General features: G+C 37.9%; 2 protein-coding genes across 6 annotated transcripts in view; one reads left to right on the top strand and one right to left on the bottom strand.

Annotated features, from left to right (window-relative positions):
- The window catches only part of LOC105702209 (coiled-coil domain-containing protein AGAP005037), a 114,841-nt gene that overhangs the window by 32,168 nt on the left and 56,841 nt on the right, over positions 1-25,832 (bottom strand). The window lies entirely within an intron of this gene.
- Positions 1,318-15,934, top strand: LOC105702211. 2 transcript variants are annotated; one of them, XM_012429593.2, is made up of 5 exons: positions 1,318-1,461; positions 6,979-8,637; positions 8,736-8,841; positions 9,705-9,913; positions 13,436-15,934. In XM_012429593.2, exons 2-5 carry the CDS (start codon positions 8,404-8,406, stop codon positions 14,297-14,299), a joined length of 1,413 nt encoding a protein of 470 aa, XP_012285016.1. In that variant the 5' UTR covers positions 1,318-1,461; positions 6,979-8,403; the 3' UTR covers positions 14,300-15,934. The 2 variants fall into 2 exon arrangements, with proteins under 2 accessions (XP_012285016.1, XP_012285017.1); XM_012429594.2 differs by having other exon boundaries at positions 1,318-1,448.

Genomic DNA, 25,832 nt, shown 5'->3' on the forward strand with positions numbered 1-25,832 from the left:
ATTATACTAGAAACTAATAATTACGTAAAAATAGAATAGAATGTATATAAGTGGGAGTTTTTATTTCACCGGAAATTCTTGTTTAAATTACCCAGATCAGATATCTTTGACATGTTCAATTTACAAAAGAGGAATAATTTCAGGATATCTTTGGCATAACTGAGAGGACACGTTCGGAGTGGACGGATCAGAGATTTATGTTGAATTGCAAGATCCGAGAGCCGAAAGTGGAAACAGGTCGAAAGTATTGCTGGTCGTTAGACCGGAAGACGCCCATGTTATAGCCCGACTTGGAAAGCAAGATGGAGTAGAAAGTAGAGAGGGTAACGTCGAAACGAAATATCGACACGTAAGAGTACGTTATTAATTGGCAAACGCGTTCAGGAATTTTTCGAAGTGACACCAGAAGCCCATAAAATATATCATAACGACTTGCCAATTGACTATGTCGATCGGCGGAAGCTCGTTAATCAGAGGAAGACATATTGAACAAAATGATAATACCGATCGTGTAAAAAAAATAAAAAATAAAAATATTGCTGAATTACATTCTGACATAGAATATTCCCTCGTAATTTTGTGCAACACGGTGTGTATAAAAAAAAAGTGCTACTTCAAATATCTAAAACTCTGCTCAAAAGTCCGCGCAATTTCTGACATTGGATTTATCAATTATGCAGTGAAAATGTTTTCAAGCTCAATTTCGGAATTCGTTGTTGTTTTTTTAATTTTTGAGATTCGACTTGGAAAGATCTCGGATTTAAAATATTAGAGGTACAATGGCAGACATGAATGCCTCCCCGTAGATACGACATCGCCTGTGCAGGATGGGAGGGCATTGATGTCTCCCGGTGTACCGTTTCGAAAATTTGAATATAGAAACACGGTAAATATGACTGATAAAATGCCTCTGTTATTCATAGGGTTGACCTTGTTTAAAATGTTATATCTATTTTTGGAATTCATGTACGGAGCGTCATTACGACCCGTGCAATTGTGGGCTATTTCCGTTGTGCAATTCCCATGGAAAATCCGTAATTAGCGGAATGTGGAACAATCCACGGGGCGAAATCAGAAACGATGTCAATTGCCGGGCGGCATCTGCAATTACTCGCATTGCAGTGACAAGATCTACGTACCTTGACAGAAATGGCAGTAAGTTACGAAAACTTTCTGGGTTCTCAAGACAGCCCCACCACCGCTGGGTGACGCTTACCCTTTTCTACACCATGGTGCAAGAGAGAACACTAGTCGGTTCCATGCTCTCAGCAATTCCCTGTCAGACGCATATCGACTCTCGCGGAAACTTCTTTACCGATCAAAACAGTGTTACTACATCGACAGTATAAGGAAGTGAGAGCCCGTTTTAATTTGGCGATGCTAATTAAGCTTGAAAAATTTCTCGCGTGTGTTTACTCGACACATCAGAGTCCAAGTTGATTATTATAGTACGTGTAACTGGTAAATATTCCTTATTTCATTTTCACCCATACCCTCTACTGTTAATTTTGAGACACATTAATATATGACGTACCTGTTTGTTTATGAAGGGTTTTTAAAATAAAAATAAAGTGTAGTTGCTGTATAACTTGGAGTATTTTGCAGTCATGTGAAGTATGCCAAGGGATAATAATTCATTTCTTTGATGTATGACTAAGAATATGTCAGAGAGATTGATGCCCTCATTACGAATAATTCAAATTCATTACTTTAGTATGATTAGTGCCATTATTTTGTATATTTACAAGATAAGTATTGTTTAATAGCATCTCATCAAGGTGAAAGATAAACGATGTTAAGGTTATTAATTTCGGTGAAAAATGATTCGAATCTGGGATGTAGAACGATCATTTAGCATATTATTATTGAGAGGTTCGCTGCTACGGTTAAATTAGCCGGTTTTATGCTGCTCATTGTTTTGTAACTATCGCGTAAAAATGCTTAAATTTGGGTAATTTAATAATGGAGGAAATATGTAAATTTTCCGCAATCCGAAAAGTAGCTGAATCTGATTTGAGAAAATTGTCACGGCGAGAGCCGATGAATCAAAAGTTAATTAAAAGGACCAAATGTATATTCATGGAGTACACCACAATTCAGATTTATCATAACAGCGCAACTGGTAAATTTCAACATTCGTCCCATTTAAAGCAGAACGCGACATTGCGCCTCTAATTAAATATTTTAAAGCGTAATGAATACCTCTCTCATTATTCTGTCAAAACAGAAATACGGCTATGATTACCAGCGACCGCAAACGTCATTACCGCAATCGCAACATAGAAGACCAGATTTCAATTGCAAATGTGTGTAACGATATATTTAAACAGACATCAAGTGATATAACATTTTCATAATGGTAAAAAAATCATATTGCTATTTATCCCGATTTCATGTAAACCAATTCAAACTAAAAAATTGCGACATCTACCAATTTGTTTACAAATGAATGTAGAAGTATTTCCCGTTGAAAAATGAACAGATATACATAAATTAAAGTAAAAAAAAAATAAAATGTGAGACCCTTTCAATTGTTTATGATGAGAAATGAATGGAAAAGTAGTCATTGTCGGTACAATCGATTTCTCAGAACAGTATGCAGTAACAATAAAGGCGTGCACTTTCACCGAGCATCGGTTTACGACTGGCGTAATTGCGTTAGCATTTTCATACAACATATCAGATTTTCAGTCATTATTTATACGGGGAAAACCACTATACTCTGCACTATAATCCGCGTTCAAAGACGTTATACGTCGAGTTGCTCTTAGAAGATTTATAGAAAAATAAATTTCGCATTCTCTCGAGCCGAGACATTTATCTCTGGGATTAAACGCTTCCATAAAACCGATAAACAATTTCACCTGCCTGCAAAAGTAAAAATGATGCATATAGGGCATTTCACTTGAGAAAGCTTTCCTCTTTCTACACGTTACTGATCTTAAAGCATGAGTGTACACACGTTATGTAGACCGTGAACTCCATCCAATGTAAATTAATTGGACGTGAAATAAATAAGAGTACTAAAAAAACGTTTATGTAAACCGTTCGTATTAAAAAACAGGATCCGCGTGGCTGATAGCCAAAGCAGTTGACGTTGCTAATCACCGTGGGTAACGAAAAAGAAAAAATAGTAAAAATAGACGTTCTACATGTCGGAGGATATCCTCTTTTATGCGATACTCATTTAAATATCGAGCACTTTAACACTCGTAAAAAATGTGGTCCGATAAATAATTTCACCTGCCCCCGAAAGGAAAAGAAATGTGTATAAATTTCACTTGAAAGAATTTTTCTCCTTTTACGCGTTACCCATTTTTGGGCATCAGTGCACTCAGGTTATGTAGGCCATGAAAAGAATTCCAAACAATGAGAATTAATTACACGTGGAGTGATTAAAGGGTATAAAAAAAACATGTTGTTGTACACATGTTGTACACACAAAAAAACATGTCAATGTACACATACGGTTTGTGTTAAAAAAAAAACAGGATCGTTGTAGTTAAAAAAACAAGTAGAATTAATGAAATACCGTGGACAATCATCGATATGGTTGAGGTTGTAATTAATTCTAATAAAGCTGAACTCTAACAAAGTTGAAACGGAAATAAAATTGGTATTTACGCCGGAATGTCATGGGAATTCGTTTTATAGTATGGAACTTTACCCGTTTTTAACAAAGTAACGCGTAAATAGGGTATTTCACTTGAGAGAATGTTTCTCTTTCTACGCCGATATCGGAGCATCAATCAATTTAATATCTAATATTACTGATATAAGAGCATCAGCGCATATGTGCTATGTAGGCCGTGAAGAGAAGTCCACAGGATATGAAACGCGGAGGAAATAAAAGCAGGAAAAGAAGTCACGATAAATAATCTGAGAGCTTGTACTTCACGTAAACGGTACGTGTTAAGGTGAAGTGAAACCCCCCTCAAATCAGTCGATTCGAATACGACACTTTTTTTTAGGGGTATTGGACCAAATTATCCGAAACTTTGATGCGTCACTCCTGATCATCTAAGAATTGTCCTGACACATTCCAAATTTGGATGTTTGGAAAAAATGTTTAACTTAACCCAGACCAGAACCAAAATGGCGTCAAGCTCTTATATTTCGATCAATATACAATTATTGAAGGCTCTGATATGAGAAACGAAAGGGTCAGGACAATTTTACGACAATTTAGAACACTCTGGTAATCGATAAACTCGCATTTCAACGGGATAAAGGCAGAAAAAGTGTCGTATGCGCTTCTATGCCAAAACGATGGTAATACGAGGTCTCGGAGTGAAAATTTAATTGACCTGGAAAACACAGATGGCGCAGGGGGTCCCTCTGCAGTCAATTAGGGCCCCATAAACCATGAATCCAGAGGATTTCTGGAGTTTTACTTCGATTTCTTTATAATTATTGTACGAAAACGACAGGTGGAGTGTGCCATTTGGTACAATGCCCAATATAATTCGACACAGCTGTCAATTTAAAAAGGAACATCGGCAACGTAGGTATTTAGAAAAATCTTCTTTATCGACGTCGATCAAGTTCCTCGACGTGTTTCACTTCACCTTAAAAGCAGGATCGCTGATTGTGCTAAAAGATTTACTAAGTGATACGAGAATGTTTCTATTGGACAACACTAATTGAAACATCAAGTACTCTTACGAGAGTAAAGAATGCATGAAAATAATTATAACGTACGTATCAAAGTATTTTTTTTATTTACAGCCGAATTTACGAGAGTCTCCAGAACGATGTCCAGAAGGATTTCTTAACCGCATGAATAAGTAATTAGACTTTATAATATATACTTATCTGTCTTGAAAATAAGTCAGACAATTTCCGTCAAAGTCAGGAATACCTACGAATAATGTTCATTTATGGTGAAAACATAAAAGCAGAAAATTTCTAAGTTCCGTGCGAGAGCATGTAAACGATCGGCCTCGGGTCCGTGGTTTAAAACACTAAAGTGAGCCGAGCGGTTCAATTATTTTGGAATTTCAGGCAATTCCGGTTTCTGGATTTTTTTTCACCGTCAATTGCCCAAAATAGCCGTAATGTCAGTGTCAATAGTTAGCAGGGTGCAATTTATTCGGCAAAAAAACGGAGCCTCGCGAAATCGCGCCTTCACGAGTCTAGGGACTCGCGGTCTATTATTTTCTAAGTAACTGATTGTAACTCCGGGTAAACGAGTGCCTTTTTTGCGGCAAGGAATGAAACGAAAGGAGAAAGGTTACTGTAACACGGTGACTGCGGGACAAAGTCGAAGAAAAAAAAATCGGGAACAAGGTCGGGTTGCCTTTTTTACAGCGGAGAAACCATCTTAGGTGTTACAGGCCCCATTGAGGATTATTAAAGCGAAGTAGGACGTAAAAAAATTATAAACCGTTAATACGAGAACCGTGAAATTTATCCTGCCATTGTGTTTTCAATTGCGCTCCAATTCGCCTTAAATTGTTAACACCAACTATCTGCATTTAATCTCCTAATTTAAAGGGAAACGTTTAATATCCCGTTTAATATTATGCCAGTGAAGTAAGCGGCAGAAAATAAAGGGGGAGAGAAAGTTAATAAATTATTAATGTCATTTTTAAACTGTGTATAAATTCTTGCCACTATTCGTTTTCATTATTTGGAAATGATAATCATTTATGACAATCAAGAACTTTTTCGAAGCCCTGTTAAATCCAGAGTGGATTCCATTTACGTCAACGACGTCGATGACAATATCTAACTATGAAATCAAAATAGAATTCGTTTCGTAATTACACAATTTGTTAGTGCGACCTTGACAAATCTATCGAACAGTCATTATGTTCACCAAGGTTTCGCTTTCAAAAGTAGTTTACAGAAATGGTTTATGAGTCACGATTCTTGTCACGAAATACGCTGGGATTTTGCCATATACGTGTAATCAATTTTTTAAGTACTATGATGTAACCGCCCTTTTCATCATCTTTGTATTTTAATTGTTATTAAAAGTTGATTAAAAACCGGTACCAAATTGTGAAGAAATATTGTTGCCAAACCTGAATGTCTCTGTTGCGACAAATTTGATCCTCAAAGAGTTATTCTCGTTTATCGCAGCATTATTAAACTGAGGAATTGTGCCCGGGAGAGTAATTTCTCAATTTTTGATTAAACCGTGATCTACGGCCATTTAGAATCGCCTGGGATCGATGATGGATCAATTGCGGATCTATGGAGAAAGGGGTGATTGCAGAAAGATGATATCCCCTATTTCAGATTCATGGATTCTCTGGTCATTATGGAGAATAGGGAAAATTTCAGAAATATTGCATAACGCTTTGTCGAAAGTGAATCTAAATAAGAATCTTTACAACAATCGCTCCAAACCATTATGTTACAGAAAGTGTCTGGCTTTAAACGAATTCACTTCCAGTCATAACCTCTAAGAAAATTTTACGACTTATTTGAAATAGCTTTGTCCTACATTTGTCGAAATAAAGTGCTGATTTTTTGCTTTCAATTAGTCCGGGGGACATAACCGCACATTACAAGAAGTACAATTATTAATTACTAAAGGTCTCAAAACCGGAGTTTTGCACCAACATCTCCGTAAGCAACAATAATCGTGTTAATACTAACTAAACTAGTGTATAATAATAAACGTCACAGTTTTACAATATAATCTATTGCAAATAATATAAATTGTAGCACTGTAAACCGACGCTGAATTATTTTAGAAGTCAATTACTGTACAACATTATACTGTATAAATAAATAAATGTAAAACTCGGGACCTGAACTTAACACTCCTGATTTTTTTTGTTTAATTTCTACGAACAATAAAATGTTCCAGCTAGACGAAAAGGAAATAGTTGAAATATTTTGATATTTTACTGTAAATGAAATTTAACGAAACCCTACGATGTTGAAACTAGTTCGATATTAAAATGCAATTACGTTCTCCATTTGGAAATTCTGTGAAAAAGAGTAACGAGAAATATTTTTCAGCGTTACAGCGGATATAAAGGTCAATGATCAATGACTTTTCCCGATCGATCATTCACGCGAGATCTTCAATGGATCAGCACGTGAGGAGTTTACGAGAGGAACTGTTGGAGAGGTCAGTGACAAGTTGTCGTGGTCGATGACATAATATAAATGCACCGGGGATTCCGATCTAAAAGGAGGTCAAGCACTGAGATCATCTAAAAGGTCCTCGAGATCCTGAATATCTATCCTCGGTGTCAAGACCTGCACTCGGTGAAGGACTCCTCTCAAGGCCTTAAGAAGGAAACCCGAATGTCAAGATTGCTCGTAAAGTGGTCTTTTAAATAATCTATCGAATGATACACAATTCGTATTTGCGTACAAAGTTCTTGTTCAATATTTATTAAAGAATAATACGAAAGGGTTGATTCAATTTAAACTCAAAAAGAAAAAGAAAACAGGCAAGGCGAAAAAAGTTCCCCCGAGAGTGGGGAAAATTAAAACCTTTCGAACAAAGAAATTACAAAATTTATTTATAGATCATTTTGAGAAGAGAAAAAGAACTATGAGATGTCATTGAACGTGGTGATTAATAATTTGATGCGGTAAAAGCGACTATAATGCATATGGTAGTTGAGACATGATTTATGTACGTGTTGTACGCAGAGATTATGCATAGGTAAATGTTTTACTAAGGTAACCAGTGGTTTTATGCTAATTTGTTGTCAATACCGGTATTACTGATGTACAATATGGTCATATAAGTACCTCAAGAATATCCAGGTTTACATTGATTACTGATTTCTCTTGTACATACAGTGGCAAACAATAGTTATTAAATATTCATACGGCAAGTTTTCACGCGTTCTTGAAAGAGCATAAACGTGAAGAAAGTTCAGTTTAAGAGGAACGACATTAAAACTTTGAGATTGCTAGTAACGCCCCACTGCTATTTATTGAATTCACGTTCTTCCTCTTAAAGGGTGGCAAACAAATAACAAATTTTTATCTCAACTTTTTACCTCGAAAAAGTGGAGAGATTCGCAGAAGCCGGTTAAATCATTCAGATCGATTGGATTTTCGCGAATGTAAACTTTATTATCCTGCGTGCGGTGGTAATTGAAGAGGGCAAATCGATTGTCATTGATTCCCAATTTCGTTGGTCCATGGAATTTTACTGCAATCGCAAGACGTAATCGTGGTCGTATGCAAATTGTGCCGATCCCTGTTCAAAGGCCATTGAGAAATCGGCAATCACCGAACGGCACGTAAACCTTGCCAGTCGCAAAGCCAACTCCTTCCACGAAAGTCCAGTTTCGGACACCCAGCAAAGGTGTCACCAACAGCCTCCAGTTAATTGTCAAACAATAATCCCTGACCGACATTAAAGAAAACAAAAAAATATATAAGAAACACCTCGCCGATACTACATATATCATTTAATAAATGAATACCTACCTCGCTGCTACGGAAGTAAATATGGAAATTAAAAAAGGGGCTACATTAAGAAGCAAGAACTCAATAATTGGGATTCTGGTTGTTATGCTGATCATCGCAACAGTTGGCAATGCCTCGCACGGTGATCAACGATTTTCCGAAATCGAAGAAGCTCCGAAAATCGGGAAAAAGAGAACCACGCCTCTCCACAAGGCGATTTTGACCCAACGAGGATATATTCAAGTAAGATGACGTGTTTCATTTTGTTTTTATATTTAATAGGTGGGGGAAAAGTTATCGTCTTATCGTGCATGCCTTGTTTCTTTTTTTATTCATTCTAGTTCCTGAGGTGGGATTTGCCAGTTCCGGAGATCAAGGAATTCACTTTCTGTCTTTGGATCAAGTCGACGAATTTCACGTATTCTCATCCGATTTTCTCCTATTCTAGTAAGTATTCCAGTTCAGTTTTAATTATCTTATCTCGGAAAAATTATTATACCTGTCTGAGAGTATTACAAGTCCTAAGGGTAATTGTATGGAAATTCATTATTATCTATATTATCTATATTATCAAGTCGATGCTGACTTCTAATTGGGTATCAAAAATGGAATCGTGACATTTATTAAATTCACAGAGAGAAACAAAATTCCTTCTGTCAAATGCTTCAAGTGCTAGAAGCTTCGTGTGCTAAATTAATAACGATATTAATAATTATGAGATAGAACAGTAAAAAATACCCAAAATAAATTGAGTACTTCGGAAGGTCACTCTAAATATTTCCGTACAAGGTATTGCTATATAACATTGTTATTTAATAAATTGATGTACATACCGGACATTTTCATATATCCTAACTCGGGTTTAGAAAAATCTCGTTTTTTATGGTTAAAACTGAAGGGACGTTTTGAAGAGAATGGAAAACGTTCCTACTTGTTAAACACTTGCGCAATGGAGTTTATGCTAACTACCGCGCGCACGTTTAAAGGACAACAAAAAAAAAAAAAGAAGCACAAGTAAACAAAACTAAAAACACCTACCAAGGTGGAAAATCGCTTCCTCTAAGAAATATTCGAATTCACTCCTTCACTAATCCGTTATGGAAAATGTCCTGAAATTTCTAAATCAAATATCCGGTTATTGACGTTACCACTTGCTACATATTATCCGTGCAATCGTCACTTTTATTTACACTCTTTGCATTCTGCGATGAGTTTCACCGCAGGGAAAGTTCCGTCGGTTGGAAAAGTGCGGAAGAAAAATGAGAAAGACACTTCCACTTATTCATTTGTTTTTTTATTTAAATTTGCAGAGAACGAAAAGGACCGTTTGGTTAGGTCCTGGATATCCCCGGACGGCACCGATGTTAATCTCGAGATCGACAATGTTGAGATTTTCTCACATCCAGTATTTCTTAAGGAGCATATTTGGTATCACGTGTGCCAGAGCTGGGACAATTCCTATGGCCGATATGGAGTCTGGATCGATGGCCATCTTGTGGCCGAAGGTTACTCGGAAAAGGTTAGATTTACGATCAGATCCTGTTCGCTTTCTCGCTGGTCAGCTGTATGAATGATAGAATCGACACCGACAGGTTATTTCCGGGTTCACTTGCATTTCTAAACACGCGACAAAGCGAGTATATACATTCACGCGAAGCATAAGAGTGACCACGACGCCATATTGGTTCGCGATTTTCCAGAAAACATCTCCTTACGAATAAAGACTTAATTATGCTACTGCAAACATATTTACGACGATTATATTAAGTTAAATCAATCTTTTAGACATAAATGAGATAACTTCATAAAAACATTTTTCATTAAACAACAAAATTAAGTTACAATATGGTCACCATTAAGATCTGCAATGCATCTTATTTTTCTTAAAGTAACTCATATAAGTGTAACAGAATTAATTCAACGATATAATATATTATCTTCTTGAGTATTTGGTATTAAAAAAAAAATAAAATAAAATAAAAACGAACTAAATATTCGACGACAGAAAAGAGGGCCATTTTGGTTATGTCAACATTGAACATGTTTTTTGAATACATGCTGGAGAAAGGTCGCGTAAATTATTTCTATACCACTGAGTAGAAATTCTGATTTCCAAAATTTATGCTGTGTTTAATAGGTTTTGTTTTAACAATGTCTTTGGTAAATTAGGACAATTTTGGAGACAACGGAAAGAAAACGCCGACCTATTACTTAAATTTCATATCTCGGCAGAAATTCCGATCGTTCCTTCCATAAGGAAACGTAATTCGGCAATTCACGATGGTACATCATATCTTTGCGCTAAACAACCTGACAATTGAAGAAAAATGGACTATTTCATTGTTTCTGTTATACGGATGCGGAAACTGGAACGCGGGCAATTTTAAATTCGCCTCTTTCCGCGGAAAGTGATAATTTAAAAACGTACACGATTCCTTCGTAAGGATATAGTATTATGCGGTAGTGCATTATAGGTGTTAATTTGTTAAATTAATGTTAACGACCGAGATCGGAACAAAGGTAGTTGCAGGAAAGGTGCTAAACGCTTCCGTAATTTCGGGACGGGGGTTTGCGAGTAATTGTCAATGGGTACCAGTATGTGTATACAGTCTGTACATTAACATTGACGCATGCGTTTCCGCTGATCCTGCGATTAATACGTAAGAGGCATGACACGGTCATTGCAGTTTTATTTTACGAGAGAGTCATTTACTTTCTCGCTAGCGCGTTACACCTGACAATATACCAAATTAGTTGGATTACTTTACAAGACATGTCATCTTGGCCCCTTTACGTTAAGTACTTACGTTTCGTATGTGTGAAACTCATACCAATTTCATTCGTTTTAACATCGATCAATTCGACAAAGCTGTTGACATGACATTAAACATTTTCACCTACAAAACGGAGAAATGATATTTTCATGACGTTGATCGTGATATTAATAATCCTCAAGATTGAAGATACTGATACTGACAGGATTAAAGACCCATTACTATATAAGATATCAGAAAGAATTTTTGAAATTGCTTTTTCTATTGCTTGAAATAATATCCTATGGTTGTGGAGTTAATACCTGACGAGAGACTGAAAATTTATAGAATTAATCTACCTACTCAATACGTGACATGTAACATGACGGCTGTCCAATTAGCAATTACACGGCATATTAGGTAATATATTCCAGACACGACTTGTTTTGAATTTCACGTACAAACCTGGTATATCATTTAATTTACACGCGATGTCACCAGTAAAGTGCGGCCCATTTTCTAAATTAATTTCATTATAATTCGAGCCAACGTAATCACGCAGGGGATTCAATTTGAGATGTAGATTTTCGTTTGGGTTTGACTCTGTTTTCTTTTTGCCACGTGGAATTGTCACCGTATACGCGTAGGTACGTAAATGAAGTACCAGTCCATCCGTCAATTAACATTCGAGTCAATTAACCGCGACACGAGCGAAGGCATCTATTTTCTCGGGTCCATTTGTTCGACAATGACGCGTCAGCGCATGTCGCTGTACACTCGCATGTCCCTTCCTAATTCTGGGTTAATTTTGGTCATATGATGTCATGGGCCGAATCATGTCAATTACCGCAATTAGTCCGTAAACGGACAGTCGGGAATGGCCCAAACGCTTTTAAATGGAGAGTAACCTTTAGGTTTCAATTTGTCGTATTAAACTAAACAATTGGAACGAAGGTATGCATAAAATACAAAATCAGAGAATCTATTGCAACAAAACTATCGATAAAAAATGAAATCCAATACATTACATGCATATTAATATTTAACATTACATTTGACAGAATTTATTATCAGTTTGGATCGATGTGATTTGGCAATAATTGTCTAAACACCTGGAAAACATTTTTCTCTGCATCGTGTATAAGGAACGACTCTGCAGTTTGATAAATATTAATTCATCCATACTTACATGTTATCACCTTAAAAGTTATGATTTTTACAACACAATAATCATTGCAAACTATTTCGTACTAGACAGAAATCTGCGTCAGGAAATATGAATTTCCCACCTAATCGCTATAAATCTCGCGTTTGTGTAATTATCGTTAAGGAGAAATACCACGTCCTGCTAATTGCAAATGTGAAATATTTATATTGAAATAACATTAACGAGTCTAAAGTCGGATTAACGTCGCGGCCTTTTCTTTTTCTCTTTCGGTCCAACGTTCTAGCGTTTGGCGACGGGTCCTTTTAAAATGGCCGTCCACGTCAATTTTCCTAATTGCTAAGGTAAAGTAAAAGCCAAGCAACGTCGCGTAAACCCTTTCAGGTCGACGTTGACTCCTTAATTTTCCCGTTTAACGCGTGAAAGGGGCGACAATGTGTCTCGGTCGTTTTTCGCGATTTCGCGCAGACACCGGCGAGCAGGGACCTGCCTTACCGGCGCAACTTCTGTCTCCCGGTTGCTCGCATCGGGTTCAGATGGCCGTATCACCGCTGTAATTAGGCTACCTAATTACAGTAATTTCCCGGGTGTAATTTCGTTTGTTCATCGGGGGCTCAGGCCGTCCTAATTATGCCACACTTCCCGGTGCGCCACTTCGATCGTACCCACTTCTGCGTAACTAGGGTAAAAAGTGTCTCAAGGTGGAGGTGAAAATGCTTGAACCGTATTAATTTACATAAAAAAGTGAAAGCACCGAAACATTTCATAATTAATGGTTGTCATGCCTCTAATGTACAGATGTCTAATAATTACGGATTAGATGATGATGGACACCGATGGAAAGTTTTAGATAAAAATGGGTTAATGTAGTCCATTAAAAGGGATAATTATCATTCAACTAAATGTAGTTAGACAGTGTACTATGGAAGGATGGTATATATATATTTGAGGTTAATAAATTGGCAGGATTTTCTAATTATTGTCGGAGAAGCAGATGAATTTAACAGATGTACAAGAAAAGGATATCTTTCCTCCTTTAAACTTCGTTTATACTAGTTAGAGAGGTTATTAATTAATAGAAATGAGCCTGGGATCTAAATCTAAATTGAATTGACTTTTTTAGATGGTTGGACACGTGATTCCCAGCAAAGGCGACATCGTCCTCGGCCAAGAGTACACCGACTTCGACGAAGGACTGGAAGACGGCATCGAAGGCGCAATCCTGGGTTTCAATTTAGTCCTGGCGTCCGCTTTCGAGAAATCCGGCATTAATTTCCCGAAAAGCCCGTCATTTTCCGAGTCCTTTGGAAAGGGCACCGAGTTCCCGTACCCGCTGATCCCGACAAAGGAGCCGACAATTAATCACGGGGCTAAGCCGAGTTTCCCAGGAAACTCGAAATTCGTTCCAACGAAATTTTTGAAAACAGCTTCAGACCTGGACGTGGCTACGATCGTTGAACTGATTCGAAAAGCGAAGTCCTCGCCAGAGAATTTAAAAACGCGGATATTACAGGATAATCCTTTCCCAGGGAACATTCATCCCCTGGATCAATCGACCAGGATATCAGAGTTCGATCATGATTTCGTCCCGATCTATACCGATCGATCAGATTCTGCTGGATTTGGGGATCATCAGGATTCCACGTTTCACAGGAATCAAACCAAGTGGACATATTCTGAGAGCCCTGAAGGTCGATATATTGTCCACAGGAGGCGGACAAGAAGTAGTGAAGGACATTTTCAAGAGGAATACGGAGGTGAATCGTATAGTGATAGAGGGACGGAGCACTTTAAGTTAATCGAGTGGAAGTCGAGACCATTGGGTCTTCAGCTGATGGAACTAACCTATCACCATTGCCTAATAGGCAGAGGGAGTCCTTCGATTGGTGGATCTTTAATGCTGATCTCGTGGACCAGAACTCCCGTTCAGGTCTTCGGTGGTGCAATCATCAAAAACGCTAGAAGTCAGTGTGGTAAATTTGGATAATCCTTTTCGATCAAGGAATTAATTGCCTAATGGGTAGAAGAGGTCCTTCGATTGGTGGATCTTTAATGCTGATCTCGTGGACTAGAACTCTCGTTCACGTCTTCGGCGGTACAGTCATAAAAAACGCTAGAAGTCAGTGTGGTAAATTTGGATAATCCTTTTCGATCAAGGAATTAATTGCCTAATGGGTAGAAGAGGTCCTTCGATTGGTGGATCTTTAATGCTGATCTCGTGGACTAGAACTCCCGTTCAGGTCTTCGACGGTACAATCATCAAAAACGTTAAAAGTCAACGGAAATGCTAAAAGAATCTGGAATGAGATCATCTAGCGACAAGGTCAAGGAGCATTGCACAGCACATACGTGAATTTCAAGGCCACTGGGCCTTGAAATGACAAAACTGACCTGTCACCGTTGCCCCAGCAGCAGAGAAAGTTCATCGATTTAAAGTGGTCTTTTAACTATAATTCTCATAAGCAGAACTCCCACGCAAATTTTCGGAGTATCGTTATCAAGTACGCTATAAATAAGTGCGTTGACATTAGACATTGTTTCAATTTTTTTTTTATTTCTTTTTTGTACACACAGGAATAATCATGGAAAAATGTCTCTAAGACAAATGACTTTTTTCTTATAAGTTGTATGTGTTTGCATAAATTAAAATCGTACTATGTTGCCATAATCGAGCTACTCGTTCGGGAAATCCATGTCCAACAGAGCTCGTCTAGTTCTTTTTGTATAATAGTTTAGTGTGTCGTAGTTTAGTTATAAGATAATATTTATATGCCGGATGTAATTTACCGAAATCGAAGATACAAACATTAGTAGTGATAATTCCTTGACATGCATAATAGTTCATTACATAAAATCCTAAATGCCCAACTATCTTCCACAATCCTCACACAAAATACAACTATTGAACCTCGGTGCTCGAATCTGAAATTCATCCCAGCAAAATTGGGGTATCTGGGTCAATTGTTGCACTGTTTAAAAAAGTATCCGATAATGAATGATTTATCAAAAATATTTTGGCAGGAGACATTTGAAATCTCGCCGCATTGAATGCACAACAATGTTTCAATACCTGTATGAAATCTTCATAATTTATCAAACCAGTCGAATAATATCATTAATGAATAAACATTACGTTAAAGTAGGAACTGTTCGCGAAGCTCTTCACATAGAATTACTGTAAAATCTAAATTTCACAAATCTTTTCAAATTGTCAGTCTTCTCATTTTTCACATTTTCTCGTTTGTAACTTTTATGGAGACGTTAGTTACGGCCTCCACGTGGATTTCTAAAAAATTCCCGTCGGCCAAGTTCATGAAGCATGTCTTGAAATACTTCTCCGAAAAGTTTCTTTGCCTGAGTTGCAGCTGCACATACCTCGATATATGTACTCTCGTATGTCATTACGTAGAAGCATCGTGCACGTTAACTCGCGGACACATGATGCGTGCATTATTTCCCTCTTAACTTCTAGCAAGTTGCACTTTCGGTCGTACTTGTTGAAGGTACCAAGCTAGAAACAGGATTCCCTGAAGTGCAATGTTACTGCAATTTACGTCGACTCGTTGCCAACTAAATCGGCCTGAAAATGTATCGCGAACTTTTGACTTTCCGAAGAACTTTTCGACGTTTCTCCAGGAGTGTCTCGGAAGGAGAAGAAGGATATTTTGAGAAGGTGCACCCATTGGAAACCGATCCCGAAAGTTTTCATTTTAAGTTACAGTACCAACGTGTACGAAGTTCTGCCCTGGCTCTCCGTGGAGATATGTAAGAATAAAAGTCCCACGTACGGGACTGATCCATTGGAAATTGATTTCAAGTCTTCCCATTCCAAGTTGCGACGTCGAGAGGTATGGAATTTCGCGCTGACTTTTGGCGGGAAAAAGTGCGGAATAAAAGTTCGACGTATGAAATCGGTCTCTTGGAAACTGATTCCAAGTTGTAACTCCGGAGTGTGCGAAATTTTACGCGGGTATATACGTATGTATATATGTGGGAATAAAAGTGCCATATATGACATTGATTCGTTTGAAACCGATTTCGAGTGTTTTCATTCCAAGTCATAACGTCACAATGTCTGAAATTTTGTACTTGCTTCCGACAGAGATATGCCAAAATAAAGGACAGACATACATTCGATCCACCAAAATCCAACTTTTTAGTATTTTCGTTCCAAATTACAACGCCAAAAATTTCGATGGAAGTATTTCCTTTCTATTGGTAACATTTAGAAGAACAGATCGATCCCTAATGTGTTCTTTCCAAGTTACAACGCCAAAATGTACGAAATTTCGAATCGGCAATATGTAAGAGTAAAAGTCACCCACGAGATAGACTCATTTGAAATCGATCTTCAGTATTTTCATTTGAAGTTTAAACCCCGAAATGTACGAAGTTACGCGTTAATTTTAATTAAAAATACGTTGGGACAAAAGTCATTCACTCGAGATCGACCCATTGGAAAGCAATTTCAAATATTTACATTTCGAGTTGTAATGTCGAGATGTACGAAGTTTCGCGCTGACGTTCAAAGAGAATAAATAAAAAAAGCCAGATTCAAACCATGAATGCTTTTGATAACACCGAGGCATTAACAATCCTTAAAGACTTCTAAATACCGTTTAAAACAGCATTTACCAATCAATTTTCATTCACTTAAACGGAGTACAAAAAACGTTACTCGGCCCTGACTTGGTCAATAAAAAATGCAGTGATATAATTAAGTCTTAAAATGATGTTTAAAAAAAAGTATTAATTTGTTTTTAATGTTCCAAGGAGGGAGCGATAATTTTTATCGATATTCTCGGAGGCCCATTATTTACTGGTTGTTTAATGAGCAATTTTACACATATTCGATGCAACGGCGATCGAGGTCGCGAAATCGCTCGTTGTTTCGCGATTTCCGGATGTTTCCGCAAACGTAATGTTAAGCGTGACCATTTCCAGTCGCGAAATCGCGCAATCGTGATCCGACAATCTGACATGGTTGGAAACTGTCCAAAAGTGTCGGAACCATGCGCATGACAAACAATTAGACCTGCAAAACGAGTCGCCTCTAGGTGTGTCCGTTAAATGCACAATTACCCGTAGCTACGTATACATTGATTAAATTCCGCAATAGCAGTCGGGATTGCGATCGCGTATGATCGAGTGCAACGGAACAAATCGTGATAAAAAGTTTAATTGTAAATCGAATCCCTCATTGGTCAGAATATATTTCCGATAAGTTACGAGATCGAAATGGACGACTCGGCGCTTTCAGAGTTATCGATTAGAAATTGGTAATTGTGGAAATTATGAGTCACGTAGTTCTTCATGTTACAAAAAATTGATATTTTGCCTTTTAGGAAATGAACGACATAAACCAGAAAGAGGTGGGAATCCGGAATAAAATTATAATTGGTCATTTGTTCGAAACCAACAACATCCGTGAGTAAAATTAACAAATTGTGGTAAAAAGTTTAATTGTAAATCGAATCCCTCATTGGTCAGAATATATTTCCGATAAGTTCCGAGATCGAAGTGGACGACTCAGCGCTTTCAGAGTTATCGATTAGAAATTGATAATTGTGGAAATTATGAGTCACGTAGTTCTTGGTGATGTTACAAAAAATTGATATTTTGCGTTTTAGGAACTTTTAGGAACAACTACTTTGTGTATCTAAATTTCTGGAAGAACTGAGCGCAGAAACTCGTGTTCGCTCAAAAAAAACTCAATAATACAAGACAAACCCAGTAATTGTAAGAAAACCAGGAAAAGCCGCTGTTTTAAATATTACTATTATTTATAAACAACTTCTCTGCATTTTCTTCTCTAAAGCCGTTTTTTGGCGCGAAGAGATTTCCAATTTAAGTCAAATTTTACAAATTTTCGGCTAAGGTAAGAGTTCTGCCCTGAGAAGGAATAATTATCCCTTTCTAACAAAGCTGTAAGAAGAAATGGAACTCGTGTCATTCCAGGTATTCGGGCACGAGAAAACTGAATAATACAAGACAAATCCAGTAATTGCAAGAAAACCAGGAAAAGCCGCTGTTTTAAATATTACTATTATTTATAAACAACTCATGTGCAATTTCTTCCCTAAAGCCGTTTTTTGGTGCGAAGAGATTCCGAATTTAAGTTAAATTTTGCAAATTTTCGGAATTCCGCTCTCGGAAGGATTAATTACCCCTTTCTAACAAAGCTGTAAGAAGAAATGGAACTCGTGTCATTCCAGGTACTTGGGCACGAGAAAACTCAATAATGCCAAGAGCGACCCGACGCCATTTCCGCAATTAGCCGCACCGAGAAGCCGAGTTTTTGCTCGTAAAATCGAAGATCGAAAGTGACGATCCAACGATCTCACGTCCGACTAGCATATATCCCGAGTATTACGTGTACAACACCATTCCGGCACTTTCCCTCTCTGCAAGGAGCCAGGAATAAATCCCCACGAGACCGAGAGGGGAACCGGCCGGCAGAAAAAACCCACACGGACACGCACCACACGCATTATTTTCGCAGGCCAATTTCGAGGAGCGTCGCGATGCCGGACCTCGGCAATTTCTCCCGAAAGTTTTTATCGTCACGGACTTTCACCGAAAATTTCTTCAACTGCCCGGCTCTGACACGCCTACGAATTCTTCCCGCCTGGAGACGTTAACGTTTTATGCACTTTTTATTGCACCCCTCGTATCGCCTTATTTAAGACGATGTAAGGAGCGCCGAGGAACTTCCTCGTCGGTAAAAACAAGTCCTTTTATCTGATATTTTATCTGAAACAGTGCGCTGCGATGTTTGATGTTTCATCTGTATTAAGGTGATATGAAAGTGCGACAAGTACATACCGAAAAGGGAAAATATTTATAAAACTTTTCTCCAAACTGAGCGCACCAAGTTATCAGATACTTCGACACGTAATTAAGTAGGCTCTAAGGAAGAACGCCCTCCTCGTGAAATTTCATTTTCGCAAAAAAAATGTCTTTCTTTGATTCTTCTCCGAGATAAGTACAACATTTTTTTGTCCAAAAAAGAAATTTCACGAACAACGCGTTATTCCTTAGAGCCTCCATAATCAGGTGTTAAAGTATTAGATAATTTGGTGCACCCAGTTTGGAGAAATGTTTTATAAATATTTTGACTTTTTGGTATGTACGTATCACACTTTCATATCACCTTAAGCTAATAAATCACGAGTTGGGATTTTAATTCAACCACGAGGCAACATTTCAGACTCGAAGTTTATCAGGGAATCTCGACTTGGCAGAAAGACACGTCGACTTGTCGAGAAAACGGAGCGAAACTTCGGAAACAGACATTTACGAAGGCCGACGTGTTAAAACGTATTCGAATCTCCTCTGCACTCTCAGTACCACGAGAATTTCCCTTCGAAGCGTTCCGAGTGCGTTTATGCATGCACATATTTAAGCCCAGCAAATCCTGCGATGTTCTATATGTATATTTATATACATATATGTATACGGATATACGCTTTTCAATCCTGGGAGAAATACATCTATGCACGTTTCGAGCTAATACTTAGCGCTCATGAAGATATAAAAACGCTTTTCAATGCTAGGAGAAATACATCTATACACGTTTCGAGCTAGTACTTAGCGCTTATGAAGATATAAAAAAATTGAGACGATCGGCTCGAAGAGAGCAAAAAAGAGGACATTTTTTTGTCATGATAAAACTCTGTGACTGCACGGTATGTTGATCCTGAAGATCGAACTTTGAAATGCAATATGCCTGCTGGGTCGCTGATATATATGTAAACATATATTCCAGTACATACCTATATATATATTCGCGGTCATATTGGGCATGTATTTTAAAGTTGTGCCAGAAGCATATATTAAAGGAGAATTTACCTAAACTTGACATCATTGTCCATGAGTGGTTGATTTAATAATTTCTGTAAATAAAACGCCCCTTCGAAGTTACTAATAACCAGTACGCTATTTAATTGACTCAAAAGGGGGAAAAAAATATTAAAATTACATTCAATTTTATCGGCTTCGATTGTATCGATTTTGTTCATTCTTGTTTCTTCCTCGCCAATTGGCTGCATCCTCTCGATGTAATTCGATTCGAAGAATTAATTTTCCGTAGAAAAAGCCAACACCGAATCTATAATTTCCGATTGGGCGATCACTATAAATGTTCATTTCTGAATTGTTAGATAACCTAGAGCATCCAAAAACTTACTCGACAATTTACTGATATAACCGCGCTCCACTATACGTCTACTTCTCTATACATAACTTTCTACCAATGGGAGTAAAAAATCGGAATAAAATTACGTAACAATGTTAATATTTCTCAGTGAATTCGAATCATCCCTAAAATCCAAACCAAATCTCAAATGTTCCATTTTCATTTACCACTATTATTATAAATAACGAAATGCCCTTATGCGTTCGGGTTGGTTGTTTCTGGCGTAAATATTTCAATTTCTTATTTCCATCATTCTTGCTTCACTGTAAATATCGATAATTAACTAACAGAATAATGCAAGAGAATCAAGTATTATTGATGGCTTCCATGTGAGTCGAGAGCGACAGAACCTCTATGTCCGTGAAATTGGCCCCTACTTTTTCGAAGATGAAAAAATTACCTTATTTGTTCCGGATTGCACTCACTTTGTACCGTTTTGTACCATTGAAACAATTGTCCTAACTTCAATAGTTAATTAACAAATTGAAAAAAATCGATCCTCTACCCTTGGCGGAGAGGTTATGATGGCGTGAGGGCCGCGCGGTTCCAGATACTTTCATACCGTTACCGTAGTCGAATTGATTTGTTAACTAACCTAACAAGGAGGTCGACCTCACCGATTTGATTTCTTTTATAATATGTTATAGTAGACTAAAAACTAAGCGACGCGTGTTTTTTTTTATCTGCCATTAAACACTTTAAGGGGGTGAAACCACCATCCAAAGTAAGGCCTGTGAGTGGTGGCTCACCCCTTAATTCTTTTTTCTTTTATCTGAGAAAATTATATTTTTTCGTTTCTCGTTATAAGAAAGCTTTTCCAGGTGGATTGGTTAAAAAATATGTTCTTGTGGGTGAAACTGCCAAATCGCCCCTTGACATGCCTTACTTTGGATGGCAGTTTCACCCCCTTAAAGTGTTTAATGGCAGATAAAAAAAAAAATACGCGTCGCTTAGTTTTTAGTCTACTATAACATATTATAAAAGAAATCAAATCGGAGAGATCGACCTGGGATACCTTCCTTGTAAGTCTAATTATAAATTAACGCTACGGTATTGGACCGATGGAGGAGGATCCATGTGCAATATATACGATATAGAATATATCGCCGGGAGTATTTGCAGCACCCGCGCGGAAACCCGAGATGTCGCTCATTATCTGGTGCGGACAGTTCCCCGAGGGATGGTCGCGTTATTCCCGGCATCCCGAGGGATGGGAGGCCGGAAAGAGAGGGGCAGGGGAAAGGGGGGAAAGAGAGAGAGAGAACCTGGAGGAGGGCGCTATTCAAAGGAACGAGATCAGGGCATAAAACAATTATGTAGCCGCCTTTGAAGGGAGCCGTGTTGTGCGTTCTTGTGCTTGCGAAACTTTCGCATGGGCTTTCACCAAATTTACAACATGGCTGCTAACTGGACGTTCAGCCGGCTCTCAAAACTTTCCCCGAAAGTCGGAGACCAACCCTCCGACAGAAGAAATGATGTGAACACATTTATGTGCACCATCATTTACCCTGCTTTACGTTAAGCTCTTTGAAAACGCTCTTTTAAGGTGAAGTGAAACACCTCGAGGAACTTGATCGACGTCGGTAAAGAAGCTTTTTGTAAATACCTACGTTCCCGACGTTCGTATTAATACTGACAGCTGGGTCAAATTATATTGGGTATTGTACCAAATGGCATACTCCATCTGGCGTTTTCGTACAGTAATTATAAAGAAATCGATGTAAAACTCCAGAAATCCTCTGGTTTCATGCTTTCTGGGACCCTAATTGACTGCAGAGGGACCCCTGGCGCCATCTGTGATTTCCTGGTGAATTACATTTTCACTCCAAGATCTCGTATTACCATCGTTTTAGCATAGAAGCGTATACAACACTTTTCTTTGCCTTTATCCCGTTCAAATGCGAGTTTATCGATTACCAGAGTGTTCTAAATTCTCGTAAAATTGTCCCGACCACTTTCGTTTCTCATATCAGAGCCTTCGATAATTGTATATCGGTCGAAATATGAGAGCTCGACGCCACTTTGGTTCTGGTCTGGGCTAATTTACAATAGTTTTTTCAAAAATCCAGATTTCGAATGTGTTAACACAATTTTTCTATGATTACGAGTCATGTGTCAAAGTTTCGGGCAGTTTGGTCCAATACCCTTAAAAAAGTCATTTATTCGAATCGACTGATTTGAGGGGGGTTTCACTTCACCTTAAGGCAGTTAATCTTTTAAACATTAACATGTGATTTAGAACGTTTTATTTTAACGTGAGTAGTTAACAACACAACTATGATATATAAGAAAAAAATGAAATATTTTGTGTATGGGTCGAGTAAGACGATAGCACCGCGTTGTGCTTAAATGGTACGTCGGAGAGAGTGTGATATCTCGTAAGAGGCAATGATCCGAGATAGGAGAAATGATTTCCGGTTTTTCTTTTCCTTTCATATAGAAATATTAGATCATATCGGACATGATCAATGATACTTAGCGAAATGATCGGCGAGGAACGTCCACTCGCTTTCGTGGCGTTCTCGGGCAAATCCTCAACGATTGCCTACTCGAAGACTGGTTTCTCGATCATGCTCTCGGCTCATAAAATCACTCTGAATGATTTCCTTCCGTCTAAATGATTAACGTCTACCCGGTGCCCGAGCTCGAGGTATCGCAAACATTTCATACGAAATTTATCGCTCATTCACGTCCAATTCGACCTTCCGGAAAGCGTCAATGGATTTCCGCCGCTTCTCTCAAGTTTTCTCCAAGGTGCATTTTTTATTCCGCATTCAATAAAAATTCTGATAAACGGTCCTTTTCCTTGTAAGGATCTATGCTCTTTAAAGTATTTACAGATTTGAAAACCGGATAATAAAAATATGTAAAGGCTGTTAAGTAAAACTCAACACGGCTCAGTAACCTTTATACACCTTGGATAGGAAAAAATTGCCGGATAAAGTTAAGAATAAAAATTGAACTTCATTCAGATAAAACAGTGATTAATATAATACGTCACAGTATATCCCAGAAAACATTGTACATTTTTTATTTCAACTAATGTTCAAAATGTCTGAGTAGAACGTTATAAAATGGCACAGTGTAGAAATCGACTTTTTCTTTCTTATCCTTGGAGAACCCCAATACGATACGGCAATAACTGTAGATAGGCGGTCCCATTTCGAGGGAAAGGATTTTTTTTCTTGATGACTAATGACCAATCTTAAGCGGGGAGCCTTGAAGTCATCCGTTCCTTCGGGATCCGGGATGTGACAAGAGAATACCGACTTCGATCTCGAAATCCGGCACAATTTGTTACACAACTTGTGATCGACCCCGACCACTGTCAATAAGCCTCGCAATGTGCCTTTTTACAAGAGACGTTAACAGCTTGGCCGATCGTAATCCATTGTTTCGCAAGAAAGCCGGTACCCAATAATCGATTGCGGCTGATCGAAATTGGGTTAAAGGTATGCAGGTTGCTAATTCACGAAGGCCCTTTCCTCTTCCAACCTCGAAGTTTCGGATGAAAGGAAATATATAAATTTCGTACATAAAAATGGCAGATAAATTGATATTCTGCTAAAAATTAAAGAGGAAGTATATATCTCATACCTCTGCAAGGAAATCATTCCGTGTACCAGAATTCCCTTATGAATTGATAACCTGTGATAAGGCAAGTAAAAGATATATCTAATATTCTATGAGATAATGAAAACCCCGGCAATCTATTAACGCTGGAAATTAGCTAATATGCTGTCCGAGAAAATACTCGGTACCAAGTACAAGAAAATATTCAGATAAGGAAACAATGCTTGTAAAGGTAGCTGATTTCTGTTCCATTACGTTTGCGATTTAAACGATTAGTTGATAGAAAATCAGAATGGGTTATTTTTGCCGCATATCAATTTTTACGGCTGATCGAGGAGCATGGTCGGCGTTTAAATGGAGGAATGTAAAAATCCCCGGGAAAAAGAGAGTTCTCAACAGTTCACTTCTTCGTATAGTACTGATAAAACTCTGTGCAACGGCTGCATTTCTTTCCAAGGATCTTCAGAGTCTCCAGATCCTCCCTATAAACTCTCTCGTAAAAAATACGACTCACCACCATTACCTCAGCCATTTGGGCTGCGAGAAATCGAGAACTGAGACGAGGAAAAATGTAGAGCACCTAGAGCACCTGCAGATGCGTATGTACTTCTTCACCGTAAATTGCCCTCGCGAAGGAGATGGGAAAAAAAAATAAAAATGGGGATATTACCCGAGAGCGTTCGAGGAAATTATTGCGAAAAGGAACCGAGTTAAACATTGGGAAGAAGGGCCGGGAAAAAGAAATATTTCCTATCTGGAACACGAAGAGGTAAAGCTGGAATGTTTCCTCGTCGATCTTGCGATTCTCCAGGAATCGATTGCGGAGCTTCACAGATTCCTTGAAGCTTCGGGTATGACTAGTTACGACGTACTTCACGTTAAAGTCGAGAAAAAATAAAGAATAATTCACATTGTCTGTGAACTTTTATGCAATTTGTGAGTGCTCCGATGAAAGTCAACTAACGTGTTCTGTTCAAATGAATCGACACATAAATTATGGTAATTCAACATAGTTAATAATTTGGAAATATGTCAGCAAGTGTTCTCATCGTGTATAAACACTCTTGCAGGTAATGCAAATTTCGGAATACAATGAGATAGGGCTACGAATTGTATATTAATCCGCGCAATTTGCATAACTCTGAAAGCCTGCGTGAACGAGACGCGTAAAACGATAATTGTTAATCACCAAGATTTACTGCAAACGTATATAAATTATCCACGTTAAAAAGAAATAGGAAAAAATGTTTTTCAATGGAAACAATAATGACGAACGTTTGAAGAGACATTGTTAAACTATTGCAGAAACATATGACGAGGAAAATGAGCCGAGAAAAATGTATTTTGAATCTTGGGTGCAAAGAATAAAAGGGGTAATGTTTATTTGTCAATCATGATTCTCCAGGGATGGATTGCGAAGTTTTAAAAAGTTCTTGAAGTTTCAGATATGAATAACTTATATTACGTTGAAGTACGAAAAAAAAAAAAAAATGAAGAATCGCCCGTTGTCGTCCGAAAGTTATTTTACGCCGTATTCGAATTTTTAAGCAATTTTGCGAATATTTCGCATGAGATCAATAAACGTGTTGATCAAAAATAGATTGAACATGAATTTGTCAGAGTTAATAAATTGAAAACATGTCAACGAGCCTCGAGCGTTCTCATCCTGTATGAATACTCTTGCAACGAATGTAAATTTCGAAGTACAATGAGTACCTAATCATCCAGAGAATTGCATATTAATCCGCGC

Source organism: Orussus abietinus, unplaced genomic scaffold, assembly GCF_000612105.2.
Source record: "Orussus abietinus isolate OABI.00-Male unplaced genomic scaffold, Oabi_2.0 scaffold99, whole genome shotgun sequence".
NCBI classification, from domain to species: Eukaryota; Metazoa; Arthropoda; class Insecta; order Hymenoptera; family Orussidae; genus Orussus; species Orussus abietinus.